Source organism: Stegastes partitus, unplaced genomic scaffold (genome assembly GCF_000690725.1).
Source record: "Stegastes partitus isolate 25-593 unplaced genomic scaffold, Stegastes_partitus-1.0.2 Scaffold2005, whole genome shotgun sequence".
Classification (NCBI taxonomy): domain Eukaryota; kingdom Metazoa; phylum Chordata; class Actinopteri; family Pomacentridae; genus Stegastes; species Stegastes partitus.
The window spans coordinates 19,047-34,042 of NW_007579736.1; the positions used below are offsets into that span (position 1 = coordinate 19,047).

Below are 14,996 nucleotides of genomic sequence, written 5' to 3' on the forward strand. Positions count from 1 at the left end.
CTTGTGTCTTCAAGTGCTGTAGAAAAGTTCAGTGTTTAATGGCTTCAGCGGGCATTCGGTGGTTTAGNTTCAGCGGGCATTCGGTGGTTTAGGCTAAAACACACACCAAGTACTGGGAGGGTGGAAGATTTCAAACCATGCTTGTTGTTTTTTTTTTTTTTTTGGCAAGTCACAGCCTCTCATTCCCATCTGTCTCCCATCTTTCCTATTTACCATCTAATAAAACTGAAGTTCCCATTTTGTGACGTACATCTTTGCAGTTTCTGATTTTTGTATCAGTTTATTTTGTGAATAATTTAATAATTTAAACATTATTATAAAAACAAGAATATTAAACATAATAGACCAAACTTCAGGCAATAAAACAAACACTTCTGTTGCTACATGTATGAGGTTAAACTACTGAGACTCAAATTCAAATGTGGGACTGATTCACAAAGTCCTGATTTCATCAGCGGCTGTTCAACCTACTGACAGGGTGGACACTTTGCAGTGCAACAAGAGTCAATGAAAAACTGGATGTTTGAGTAGGAAAAACACTCTCTTTAAATGTTAGAACGGTTACTTGCTTTAGTACCGCCAAGGAATGATTTCATTCTGTGTGCCTCTGGTTGGACGGAACAATAAAGTGGCACTGAGGTATGCTACAGGCCGGTTCATGCCGAGGTTTATGAAGGCCGCTCACTTCATTTCATGTCCAGACCCAAACTTCAAGAGTCCAGTGGTTTCTGACTCACTTCATCTGTGCCTTCATTTGCCTTTGTAGTTGTTAATCCTTGAAGCTCACGCTCCTAAAAAGAGAAAGAAAGACGTTTTAAACATAGAATAGAATAGAATAGAATAGAACAGAATAGAATAGAATAGAACTCAGAAATGTCTATTGTGCAGGTTAACAAAGTTATAATGGCATACATCCTACATCCTTCATAAAGAAGTTGAATTTGTTGGATTACTTATTTTAAAAGAGTGGGAGAAAAACTGGAATCAACATGTACGACATTGTGTACGTGTCCACAGGTATTACTAATAGTGGGAAAAAATAAATAAAAAATTCTCCCTGAACCCCTGAAATTTTGTCATGTGACTGTTGGTTAGCTGAGTCACTTACGGCTTCTTGATTATGCTGAGGAGTGCAGAATGGTTTTGTTCTCTCTCTCTGTCTTTTTTTTTTTTTTTTTTTTTTAAATCTCGTGCAACTACTTATTTAGTTGAATTATTAAACAAGGAATAAACTGAGGTCACAATTTTAAGTTCAGATTTGGTTACCTAAAGTCACACATTAGTTCAATGATCCAAAAAAATCCAACGATTCTGTTTTTACAGGGGTTCAGAGGGTTAGGGCTCAGTGTTTCTATTTAGAGAAAAACATAAAAAAATATTGGTTTGCAGCACCTTTCACCCAGATTTTGTGCCATTTTAAAACACGAAAACAGCTTCATCACTTTCATGTCCGAAGCCTTACTTGTCTGCTGTCCTGTCAGTGGAGCGGTCAACAGATCGGAGGATGGAGCGTTCTGGGGAGACGTGGTGAGAACCGCTGGACACACTGAGGGGCGACGAGCTTTGCAGGGACGAGAATGACAAACCCTGTCTGCGGATCTCCTGAACTGCTCTTTCACTGAGGACACAAAGGCAACGAGACTAAGGTTAAAATGTTGTGTTTGTATCACAACTGCACATGTAGTTACAGCTATTAAAGCTTACAAAGTGCTTAAATAATTACTTCATTCATCACACTATTCAAAAACTATATTTAAGCAGAGCTGAAGTCAACTTTAGTCAGTTAGTTTGACTTTTTAAAAAGTGCATCTGCAACAATTTTGATCAGAAATTAAGTCATTTTTAGTGAAAAACATTAATATTTTATGAGATAACATTTTTAATTTTTGGACTGTTTGATGTCACACTGGGCTGTGATTACACCAGATTTCCTAAAAGAAGAAGCTAAACTTCATTTCACAACTTTCTCACGGATTAAGAAATTGTTCCATTTCCTGCAACAATAGGACAACTATGTCTGGTATGTAGTGCAACATTTTCAGTAATGTCTTTCCACTCTGATAACGCGCCACTTCAAAGATCAAACATTAGGAAAAGCTGTTTTTCAGTCAGATTGAAGTTAAAAACTAGCTTAAAATGAGGAAATAATCTCTTCATGAACACAGAATATATTATACATTGACGTTAGCTAAGGTCACATGACAGAGGTGATATAAAATAATTTTTGTATCTTATATGTAATACAGTAAATCTAACGAGTCAGACACGACCCCCAGCAGTAAAATATGTCTGTTCAGTAAAGCTCACAACAACTTTTTCCACTGATACAACCGATAAAATAACATAACAGGCAACTACTTTGATAATCAGGTTCATGTTGAAACTATTTTTCACTGCAGTTTTTATGTGGCTTCTCCAACATTCTCCTTTTCTCTCCTTTCTATCAGTGTAAGCTTCTTTCTTCGGGGGGGGTTTAGAGTGTTGGTGAAGAGGTCAGCTTAGATTCTGGGAAACTGAAATGGATCTGTAACTGTTGGATTTCTGCCCAAAGCATCAGTGTAAAAATCAACAATCATCGAGCTCACCGTTCAAAGCGCTCAGTGGTCAGTTGTCTTTTCAGAACGTCCATCTCTGTCTGCAGCTGAGACACTTTGCCGCGGAGCTGGGACACCTCCCTGGCATGCTCTGCACTTTATGCAAACACACACAAACGATAATCAGCAATTGTTTTTTTTTAAATGACATTCAATTCAGTTCAAAGCAGCACACTGAAGGATTTATTTACGTTTTGCTGTCAGCCAGTGTGAGCCTGCCGCGTAGGACTTTCAGCTCCGACTCTCTCTCACTGGCTGTCAGATGCGTTTGAAACTCCTTCTGCCGATTGGTGGAGAGCAGCGTCTCAAGGTTACGCACAGTCAGACGCTCGCTGGCAAGTTGTTTCTTAAGGAGCTCCGCCTCGGACTGAACGTCCTCTAGTTCTCCGGTGACCTAAAAACAGAAAGCATAAATATCACAAGACAGATAACCACTGCTGATGTAGCAGAGTGCATGCACAGCGGAATGCAACCCGTTTCACTGCCAAGACCAGAAGAAGTGTGTTTAAGAATAAATCCAAACCGCAGCAGGCCTCACCCTCTCGAGGTCCATGCTCTTGGAGGTGAGCTGACGTGCAGTGAGCTCTTTGCCGGAGTCCAGTTTGACACAGAGCTCCCGGACAGAAGCCAGATCGGAGAGGAGAGCAGCCTTCTCCTCCTGTGCTTTGTGCAGCTCCTCCTCGAGTCGGGACATCCCACGGACCAGCGAGGATACTTGGGCCTCATAAGCCTGCAGCGCTTGCATGTGCTTGGAGAAATATCAGGGTGGAAGGTACATTTAAGACACACTGGTATAGAAACTGAAACCCTATTGGAAATCTTCTCTGTAACGTGCCAGTGTGATGTGTCTCACCTGCTGGATTTCTCTCTCCTGGTGTCCGACGGTGTCTCGGAGGTGTCGGCGTTCCGTGTCTGAGGAGAGCAGCTCCAGGCGGATGGAGTTGTTGAGGCCTTCAGCCTGCTGCAACTTCTGCTCCCGCTCCTCCACGTCAGAGTGGGCCATCCTGAAACGTTCCAGCAAATCCCTGTTCTCCTGTTCCTGTGGGTCAAAAATCAGCAGAGGGCATCTACCAGGTGTCTTCATACTTCTGGTATATAACTTTGCATTGACAGGACTCTCACAACACATAGCCAAAACCATTTACAATATAGAGCTTCAAACTGTTGTAGGAATATACAGTTTTGTCTTGCCTTTGTGGCCATCAGTTTCTCTATTCTGGACACTTCAGATATGTATGAGTGGACCCTCAACTTCAGCTCATCCTTCTCATGCAAAGCTTCTTCCATTTCCACGTGCACCACCTGGACAGAGAGACAAGTGAAGCTGTTGTTACTCCTTATTTTGGTTCCTTTATCTATATGGCGATGAGAAGATATGAGAAGAAGCTGCTTTAACTGATGGCAGTAAGATTCCTTATTTACTTGGTTTTCTCTGGTCATTGTGGCCAGGTCATCTTGCAGCCTCCTGTTCTCTCTGATCGTGATTTCTTTGTCTCTCCTGTGTCCAGCCAGCTCCTCCTGAGACGCATCCAGCTGTCTCCTCAGACTGGTTATCTCCCTCTCCCGGCTGTTTAACGCTCCTTGTAGCTGACTGAAAGGGTTAAAATCCCCACATGTCAACAGTTATATCCGTTTAGAAGGAGAATAGGGTGGCTTTTTGTATGGCCTTTTAATCGTGGCATTTAGTTGTATGAAAAAATAACACAGAAACCCTGAGAGTACAATACTCACGCTAGTGAGCTGTCCATGTTCGTGACTGTGAGTCTCACATCTTCAAGGGTCTTTTCCTGCAAAATGCCAAAGACTTGTGCTTTATTTTGCTATTTAAGCACAATCCACATTTTGCTTGAATGAGCAGATACACAACACAGCTTGTGGATGGCATTTAGCAGAACAATTAGCATGAAGTCCTCACAGCTTTCCAGCATTTTCTTTTTTAACATCAATTATTTTAAACATTTGTTTTCAGCCTGACCTAATTTAAACACAAAAAAGCTGCCTGCAACAGATTTTTTGCTGACTGCATTAGGAATCTCCATTCATAATTGCCGGCTGACCTAATCACTGGCATATTTATCTGCGCATCCCAATTAGTTCACGTGTGGCTAACTTTCACTGTAGGGATGGAAACCATAACAGACATTCCTGAACTGATAAGCATTTATTTCCTGGAGATGATGTTTCACTTTCCCAAAATCAAGCAGGAGAGACGACCAAGACCGACTGAGCCATAAAGTAAAAACTACAAATTGATGCAAAAATGGCTCTTCCAGGTGGCTAATTTCTGTGTTTATGTTCAATCAGACTGAGAACAAAAGTGTAAAATAGTTCATGTAAAAAGCTCATGCTAATTGCCTCCTACTAAAATCCATTTCCCCAAATCTCTACAACAGAAGAAGAGAGTGCAAAGTCAGCATAACACTTCAAACCACAATAGCCACATTAATGGGAAAAACACCAGTTATAAATAAACCAGAATCCTCTTGTAATTTTTAGAACATAGTGGTAAATTTAAAGTCTATTTTAAGACAATACTCACAAGTACATTTGATACATGGAAGGAGTTACAGCTCATTGTATTTATTCCTCCTCTCCACACTAGCAGTGAGCAGATGCCATACGAATGTGTTTCTAATTTAAGATATGGGGACAACACAACATCCAAAGTCCTCTTTATGTGCATGAATGCATATTTAAGATTACCTTGAGTTAAAATGAGGACTCATCAGTTGGTCAACTGGACTTCATCCCAGCTTAGAGTAATTTTAGTGCAACGTTTCCCCTCTTTCTATTTTCGCAGACCATATTTACCTGCTGACCTGTAGGCGAGGAACAGCAGCAAAAACGGTAAAAACACTGTAATTTTGGAATATGCCCACTTGATCTGACTAATGGGTAACTGCTGATGCTTCATACTAACTGTAGTTAAACATCAGAGGGCATTTTTGCACAGAAAGAGGAATTGGTCCCTTAATAGCTACACTTGAATTAGTTTGGGAGGGGAATTTTTCACAGGCAGAATAGATAGAAGGAACATTTACAAGAATCAAAACTGTGGACGTGGGGATCTGAGTATTGTTTTCACACAGACCTGATAAAGGAATAATTAAAAGCTTGTCATCTTGATGAGGTTTGTTGTAATGAGTACCTTCTTTGACAGCTCCTCCTGGAGAACAACCAGCTTTTCAGTCTTTTGATCCACCTCATCCTGCAGGGCATCTTTCTCTCTATCCAGGGCAGAGACTGACTTGTGAAGGACAGCTACCTCCTCCTTGTGCTTGGAGCTCTGCTGACTCAGCTCTCCTGGCAGGCAAACCCAAATTAAGCAAACAGCAAGAGCAGCCGCGGAGGAAGAGCGGAACAATACACAGCACCAACTGCAGCAGCATATTCACCTATTCTCTCCTCCAGTTTTTCAATCTGCTCGTGGGCCGCATGCAGCTCATTCATCTTCACCGACAGCCTGTGTTGAGTATCAGACAGTGACTGCTCCATCTGCTCCTGCAGCAGCCTGAAGACAGACAGAGAAAAGTCCATCAGTTCTCTAACAAGGTTGTGGCAAGACACAACAATCTCTTGCTGCATCGGGAAGGCATCATTTAATTTGGTTATTTTGCTCTTTGACTAGAACTAAATTAAGTTTCGAGAAATTACATAATGAAGCAATTACTCATGTAATGGTTGTGTAAAGAAACCAATGTGTTCCTGTTTGCTGTGGCTCAGAATGATCTTTGAGGGATTCCTATGCATGACAGTAAAGCCCCATCTGCATACAGTTAAGGCAATGAGTCTGTGTTGCTGTTTTTGATAGAAATCTATGCATTTTTTTGTTTTTTTTATGATCAACCCAAGTGTACATCATTTGGTTAGCTTGCAGTACAATATTCACCTAACAGCTTCCCTACTGAATAACAGCACCACTGTTCAGTTCTTTCACAAAGGTCCTGCAGTAGAAAAGACTACAGCAGACATACAGAAGTCATCACAGTTACCTCAGAGCATTAGCCTCGGCCCTCTGCTGAGCCACCTCCTCTGCATTGTGGACCAGAGCAACGGACCGAACCTTCAGCTCCTCCTCTGCAGCCTCCCTGTTCTCCTTCAGAAGACATACTTGTGATCGCAGGTCCAATCTCTCCCGCTCCAGCTGCACCCCAAAACACACAATGTGAGGGGTTAAAAACGCAGCAACACAATCCTACTTAACACCAAAGCTGGAGTAGTGAATGTTACATAATAATACGGGACAAAGAGATTTCACACATCAGGAACACTGGGTAAGGGAAAAATATTTCCAAAGATTGAATTAAATATCCATCAGGCTCACGCTCTTAACAGCATTCTCCAGGTCAACAATCCTCCTCTCCTCTCCTTGTCTGTCTGTGAGAGCTGAAGTCTGGGCGACCTGCAAATACATTTGATGCAAATACATTCTCAAAACTTGTTTACAATATGCAAATGTGGTTTCAGAGGTGAGCTGAACACGCAATGCTGCAGGTAACAATTTCAAAAAATTAGTAATCAATGTGCATGTCGAACAGAAAAACACACACAGCAGCTAGTTACAGAATACACTGTAGAACTATCTCAGTAATTATTCCTGAGGTGACCCGAGCAGTGTGTGAACACAGCACAGGATTTCTGGAGAAATGAGGACCTCTGACTGTGTTTGACCTTCATCAACGGAAAGCATGTACAAATGAAAGTCCGGTAGCAACTACTTTAATTACAACTCTGTTAATGATGAATTAGAAATGGTGTGGAAGACAGAATCTCCTTGTACTGTCTCTGTTCATACCAAACATTTGTTTTAAGTACCACTTATTTTTGGCACATATGCAGTCGGCACACTTGTACTGTGGACAGTCACAAATTTTAGGCTGTAGGCAGACAGGTCCATTTGAACCCTCAAGGATTTGGGTGGATGACGAAATTTATGTCACATGTACCATGGTGGGCATGTACGTGAGCATGAATTTGCCTTAAGGTAGAAAAGCTGTATATAATGGCAGCCTATTTACTATTCACTCCGATCAAGATAGAAATGTGTCATAATAGGATGACGGTGATCACTCAAAACAACGTTTTATTGATTTGCAGTGGAACTGTACTATGCCTCCACAATACCCAGATCTCCCCCTACTGTAGAGGTCAAGGGTTCTGCTTGTGATCCTATGTAATCCCAATTACACTGTGTACCAAAGACAAGGTTCTTTACAGTTGACTAATTATCCTCTAAAGGACAATAATGATGTATCAGCATCATGTGGATGTTACTCTTGGACTGACCTTCAACCTCTCCATCAGGGCGTCTCTTTCAGTGGTCATCTGCTCCATTCTTACTTCAGTGCGTTTCATCTCCTCCTGCAGTCTTAAGACGTTCGCAGACATGTCTACGTTTCGGGCCAACTTTAGGTCATCTTGAGCCTAAATGAATGACAGCATTGTATCCTTAGAGGTGTAAACAGATTTTTTTTTAAAAAAATATTTCAAGAGCATGCAAAACCGCAGAATAGCTCTACACGTACCTGTTTATAAAGAGTTTTGAAATGTTCTCTCTCCGTGCTGAGAGCCTTCACATTGTTCTGAATGTCCTCCATGTGCTTCTCAAAGTCCAACAGTGCAGCCCTCAGCTCATCTCTCTCCTTAATTAAATGTAACAGTTCTGTCTCGGCAACACCTCCCTGAAGATTTAAAGCCATTATTCTTGATTTTTTTGCATCAGTTTTAGAAATTTCCTGTATTCAGAGTACTTTTTATGGTCTCTTACCCTGATTGCTTTGGACATTGGGCTCCTGCCTCTGCTTGGACTGCGACTGGGGCTTACGTCCAGACCACCAGCTCCTCTGGCTCTTTTGTAGCGCTCGGCCTCGTGGCGATAGTAATCCCTCTCCTCTTCTAAGCTCTTGACAAAAGCATCCAGGCGAGACGGAGAGCGCTCCCTTCCACAAACACCATGTTTGGCACGCATGGTCTCCAACTCCAGCACCAGGTCTTTGTCTAGTAAACAGCAACGAATGAGCAACACACTAATGCAAAGTTGATATAATAATAGGATCTGACAGTTGAAGTATAATAAACTGCTGCTTACCAGCTGCCAGCATTTTCTCAACTTTGTTCTGCAGCCTGATTTTCTCATCCTCAAGGAAATTCACGAGTCCCTCCATCTTCTCATTCTGCTCTTTGAGCTCCACCAGCTGATCTCTCAGACGGTCTTTTTCGAAGTCACCTTCTGACTGCTCCTGAATTCAGTCATTTCAAAAACAACTATTTATGTTTGAGCAATATTAGAGGTTGACTGATTGTTTCAATCAGGTCAGATACGCACGTGGACAAAATTGTTGGTACCCCTCGGTTAATTAAAAAAAAAACAAAAAAAAAACAACGGTCACAGAAATAACTTGAATCTGACAAAAGTAACAATAAATAAAAATTCTATGAAAATTAACCAATGAAATCAGACATTGCTTTTGGCTTAACAGAATTATTTTAAAAAATAAACTCATGAAACAGGCCTGGACAAAAATGATTAACCCTTACTTAACCCTTAGTAATGAAGGAGACTAATAACTGATATTTGGAATCAATATACATTTGCAGTAAAAATGAAAATCTTGGTGCCAAAATCTAGAATAGCACAAAACACAAAACTACCTTTTTTTTTATTTATGTTTTATCACTTATCGTTGACGTTAATAAGTCAGTACTTGTGACCTGTAACCAATCAGATAGCGCTGTAGGTGCAACACTGCTCAAGACCACAGTGTGACTGCAGGTAGACAGAGGTGGCTGTATCAGAGCCACAGCAGTGCATTTCTAATAAATACATTTAATTGAGAATTGGCAAAAAACTAAACACACAAAAACAAACAAAAAATTTTAAAAAAATACTTGGAAAAACATTCATTATCAGATCCAACTATTGGCCAGGCCGACAAGTAGTCAACCCTGGCTCAATACCAATTATACTAAAGCTCAAATATGTATCGATTAAGCAAATTAGAGTAAGACCAGTGTACACTGTGTACTGTACATACCCTTCTTATCTTTGTAATGATATCCTCCAAGTCTTCAATGATTTTCTGCTGCCTTAGAATCTCTTTCTGTTGAGAAAACATTTAGTTTTTGTGAGCATTTTCACTGCAATAAATCCCACTTTGCTACACTATGCATTTATAGTTGATGTCAATAAATGCAGCAAAATGTAATTTGACATCTGTTCGTCACGTCATGTTCTCACTTTAGCTTCTTGCAGCTCCATGTCAGCAGTTTCCAAAACACGCTCCTTGTCCATCTCCAGCTGCTTTGCGAGGTCGTCTATGTGCGTCAGTTCTTCACACAGTTCCAGGTTCTTTAAAGACAGATTGGCCACTTCACTGGAGGCGTCTTTCTTTTTCTGCTGCAGTCCTTCAATCTTCTGCTCCAGTGTGCTGTTGGTCTCCTGTAGGTGCTCAATCTGTGCAACACAGAGAAATGGATTACAGTTAGCAAGTACCAGCAACCATTCTCAGACTCCTTTTCTTCCAGAGAACTTCTTAAACAATCTCCTATTGAGTATTTTAAAAATATTGTATCTGCTGTGCTTGCCTGAAGGTTGAGATGGGCGATCAGTTTCTCGTTGCTGATGTTCTGAGCTTCGAGGGTAATTACATCATGAGGCCGTCCTCCCTGAAGCGCGCGATTAAGACGCACAATCTCTTTGTCCCTTTCCTCCACCTAATACAAGTTTATTAAAAAAATAAATCAAGATCGAATTACCTCTATGGTAACTTTACATATTCCAAAGTTTAGCATCCTTCTCTTTGACTGACCTGAGTATTTAAGTGTTTTATAAATTCCTGAGCATTTTCCAGGTCGAGCTTGACCTTAACGATGTCCTCCTGCAGCTCATGAATTCTACAAAATTAACACAAGTCAAGCGGCAATATTGCAGATGTAAAGATCAACAAGCAACACAACCACTGAGCAGCTACCGCTACACAAAAGAAAAACAAACCTCCCATCAGCCAGCTGCAGCAGGTCAGCTATGTAGGGATCATCAGGCTGCAGCACAGGATAAGCTGATGTAGAGGAGGGAGGTACAAGCTCATCAATCTGCATTCTTTGCCGTCTGAAAGGGATACTGCGCTTTTTTCCACCTGTGAAGACACAAGACAGAAGTGACAGATCCAAAAATCATATATTGATGCCAAATATTACTTTTGGAGCTTAATTGACACCTCTGGTATTACCTGGAGTCTGCACAACAGCTTGCAAGTTCTTCTCCTGCAGCTGCTGGATGCGCTCAGCTTTAGCCTTACTGTCCTTCTCTAGACAGCGGACCTTATGCACATATTGATTATTGAGAAACTTCAGGTCAGATGTTTCATGGTCCAGCTTTCTGATGTGGGTTTTGAGCTCTGGAACCAGACAGGATTATTTTACAAAACCAGTCCTTTCTGTGTGCTGGTGATGAATATGGGAAAATGTTTGAGACTGTGTTAAGGAGACGGAGGAGCCAGTTAACAGCAGTTTACCTCTGGTGACGCGATCTTTCTCCTCCTTCAACTTCAGGAGCTCGAGATGCAGCTCATTGTTTTCCCTGACCACCTGGGCATTCTCTGTCCTGTACGGCTCCAGAAGAGCGTCCAAGTTTCGGCTTTCTTTCTCAGTCTTCCCTGCTGACAGTTTGACATTGCGCAGACTCTCTGTTGTGTGGACCAGATCACTGTAATACAGAGGAAGACATCAAGATAACAACATGGGACAAACTGTGACTGAGCTCTTGGTAATGTATAATAAATTGACTACTGACTGGCTGAGAGAAGGGCTGCACAATATAATGTTTCAGAATCAACATTGCATTGTGCATTACTCACATCAAAGGAAGCGCAACGTGCAGGAAGGCAAATCAACTGAAACACACTGTCCTACTGCATGATACAAAAAGAAAACTTGCATGGTTCCCATGTTCCTTGACTAACCTACAAGAAACGTCTTATATGATTTACTCCAATTTAAAGTTTCTTTTATAGACAGAGTTGAACTTCTGCCATGAGAAAAAAACATTTAAAGGGAAGATTTGGCTACAAAAAGAAATGTACTGTCAGTTGTATGGATATATTTTGACTACAATAGGGGTGATGTTGGGCTGCAAGGTGGCGCAGTTGGTAGCACTGTTGCCTCGCAGCAAGAAGGTTGCCGGTTCGCACCGGAATCTTTCTGCGTGGAGTTTGCAGGTTCTCTCCGGATTCTCTGGCTTCCTCCCACAAGGTCCAAAAACATGTTGAGCTTAATTGGTGATTCTAAATTGTCCGTAGGTGTGAATGTGAGTGTGCTTGGTTGTCTGTCTCTAAGTGTAGCCCTGTGATAGACTGGTGACCTGTCCAGGGTGTCCCCTGCCTTCACCCTAAGTCGGCTGGGATAGGCTCCAGCCCCCCACGACCCTAGTGAGGATTAAGCGGTGTATAGATAGTGGATGGATGGATAGGGGTGATGTTGACCTTCAACAGCTACTCTGTCAGCAGCAGCACAACTAATTTGTTTGATCATTTAAATCAACACGTCCAAGTGACGAGTGTAAAATCAGATCTGCTAGAATGTCATCCAAAGCCAAAAATTAAAAATGCTTTTGCCAGAGTTATGAGAAAGATTCCAAACAGAAGAAATTAGTGATGCGATAACTTTCTACCTTGTGAAAGACATGATAGTAATTAACAGTAACTGAAGAGGGCTTTAAATACATGAAGAGACAACAGGTTTGTAATACCATCACGCACCTATTTCTCTGAAGTTGCCATCCCGGAGCTTTATGAAAAACGCAGGGCACAAGTTCAAACAGAGCTGTCACAAGTGAAATATTATGCAGCTACTACAGACTTGCGACCCAGCCACACAACTCAGCCCGACATAAATCTTACTGTCCACTTTATTAATCAATATTTTCAACTAAGAAATCGCTGCTTGCAAACAGCATTTTTTAAAAATTTTTTGGCCCAGAAGAATATACAAGTAAAAACATCCCAGCAGAGATGAGAGACATCAAGCTCAGAACAGAAAACGCAGTGAAAATGATGAAGGCTGCAGTACTTTGGCCACACACTGCATCTTGCAGCTGGGAGGTTGCGCTGAGCGTTTATACTGAGCTGTTTTTTTCATGTCACAATGTCACAACATCACAACATACAGTGTAGAAAAACTAAACATTGTAAAATCATTTTGTCCCCCCAAACATGGTGATGTTAAAAGAATGATGGAGCAGACAGTTTAAAGGTTTCACCTGAAGAGCTTCTCCACTAGTGGCAGCGACTCTATCGCCAGCGGTTGTCTGTAGCCCAGCTGATCCAGACGTTTCCGCAGATTGATGAATTTCCTCTCTGCGCTGCTGGTCATGGTTGTGGTGTGGCACTGAAGACACCAATGGTAATAAACAAACAATTAAAATATGATCCAAACAGCAATATGGCCAAGTGCAATATCCAAATTGCAGGAGTTGCAAGATAAAATGTAAAATGTCATTACAAATAAAGCAATGTTGTGTTACAGAGACGCTTCCACCTACAAGTGATGTTCTCCAGACAGAGGGGGAACATACTAGTCAGGAAGACTGCAGCAAAAATGACAGCTTTATTCTAATTTTTTGTCAATTGAAAAGAAGCTAAAGAATAAGAGCAGTTTAACTAAATAACTGATCTATATTAGATAATTCAATTACAGGATTTTAATAAATATCTAAAAATATTAATCATCAAATACTTATTTCGAACCTTATTTTAAACAAATCTATAAGTATCAAGTTTCACAGGTGTAAACAGCTGCTGAGCATGTTAGACTCATAGGACTTTAACTAATTTTTATTTAATGTTTTTCAGTCAAAACATACTATAAGAATACGTTACACTACCACAACAAACGAGAGCACCGGTTATAGTGGTTAGCAACGCAGCTAAATTCTGAATATTTACAAGTGCAAATTTACATTTGCAAAAAATAATGAACATAAAACGCAGCCTGCTTGAACCTGTGCTGAGTTTCCAGAGTGGCTAAAAACGTGCTACAGTTAGCCACGTAATTCATGTTCACGTTAGCTGGGTTAGCTAGTAAACGAACTTTAAGTGTGGTTAAATACCGAAGTGCCTGCCTCTGCTAGCATTGGCCTGCTACTCAGTAACCATTAACACGTTAGCTAGCGTAAAATCTCAGGAAGTTTCCAGCTCACCTTCCTGACGGCTAACGTTAGCTTCACCGCCGTCAACGTACGGCTACATCACCAACATAAATGTCCCGTCTCTTGGACAAATTCCATGCACTGTCCTCATTATAGCATTACAGCTATTCCTCCGTTAATGTTAGAAAATCTTCAACTCTTGACTTGACATGTTTCCGCGGTAAAGAGGTTTGAAAAGAGCGCCGATGGTCTCCGGTTTGGATTCGTCACCATGACAGTGAGAGGCTCGGAGGAACAGCTGGGGCAGCGCGGTTTCGTAACCGGCGTTGTCCGGGTAGAAGCTGGAGGGGCGGTGTCACCGCAGATACTTTTCAGTTAGTTAATCAACTTTTATTTGTACAGCAGACCTCTGCAAATATAATCTCACATAACGTGCTTTAAAGAGCAAAAGAAAAAAAACATTTGAAAACAATTATTTTATCCCAGCGCCGCCCTCCTGATCCCTTTATAAACGATTGTGTTGCAAATGAAGGACTCCATAAGAGGGACTGTAGATAGGATAAACAGGAAATGAAGAAACATCAGAGGAAGGACAAGTCATAAATTCAACAGCAAAACAAGACAACAATAGAAAAGTGAAGCGCTAAAAGAAATAAACCAAAGCATTTAAAAATAAATCCATTAAAACATACTTGAAATGTAGATCTTGTTAAAAAATCTCAGCATTCTCTGCTTCCCTCAGGAATTCAGGGAGACTGTGGCAGAGATGTGGACCACAACAACAAAACGCTCTGACTTTGGGAATCATTTAAAGGCCACTGCCAGAAGACCTGGGGGTTCTAGTTAGTTTATAGGACTTAAGTTCATCTCATAAAAGGGCAGGATCAAGAACATTACGCTTTATAGTTCAATAACAGGATCATAAAACCAATTTCCAAGCACACAGGTAGTCAGTGTAAGGACTTTAAAACTGCTGAAACGTGTGTTCTGCTTCTCGTCTTAGACGATCCACTTACAACTGGGTTCTGATGCGAATGAAACTGAGATATACACCTTCTTGGGGAAACCAGACAGCAGAGCATTACAAGTCATGCCTGCAGGTAATAAGAGCACACAGTGGTATCTCTGTATTGTTTAGTCTTGGGTCCATAAATAGTTTTTTACTGTAATGATCTGATCCAAATAAAATCGGCAGACCTAAAGAAAGTAATGGGCTTCTCTCCTGCTCATGTGTTGCACTCAGATTCAATACTGCAAAC

The 14,996-nt window shown here is 41.1% G+C and overlaps 1 protein-coding gene across 1 annotated transcript; it reads right to left on the reverse strand.

Moving 5' to 3' along the window:
* Window positions 1–149: 149 nt before the first annotated feature.
* Window positions 150–14,027, reverse strand: cep135 (centrosomal protein 135). The gene is made up of 26 exons (XM_008303430.1): window positions 13,789–14,027; window positions 12,850–12,977; window positions 11,108–11,298; window positions 10,823–10,990; window positions 10,588–10,729; window positions 10,403–10,487; window positions 10,179–10,307; window positions 9,832–10,047; window positions 9,629–9,694; window positions 8,683–8,833; window positions 8,362–8,591; window positions 8,120–8,275; window positions 7,881–8,018; window positions 6,919–6,996; window positions 6,587–6,738; window positions 5,990–6,105; window positions 5,743–5,897; window positions 4,326–4,381; window positions 4,017–4,185; window positions 3,786–3,896; window positions 3,448–3,633; window positions 3,133–3,342; window positions 2,786–2,988; window positions 2,586–2,690; window positions 1,463–1,618; window positions 150–791 (listed from the first exon to the last, which is right to left on the reverse strand). The coding sequence occupies exons 2-26, from the start codon at window positions 12,960–12,962 to the stop codon at window positions 770–772; spliced, it is 3,504 nt and encodes a 1,167-aa protein (XP_008301652.1). The 5' UTR covers window positions 12,963–12,977; window positions 13,789–14,027; the 3' UTR covers window positions 150–769.
* Between the last annotated feature and the right edge of the window lie 969 nt (window positions 14,028–14,996).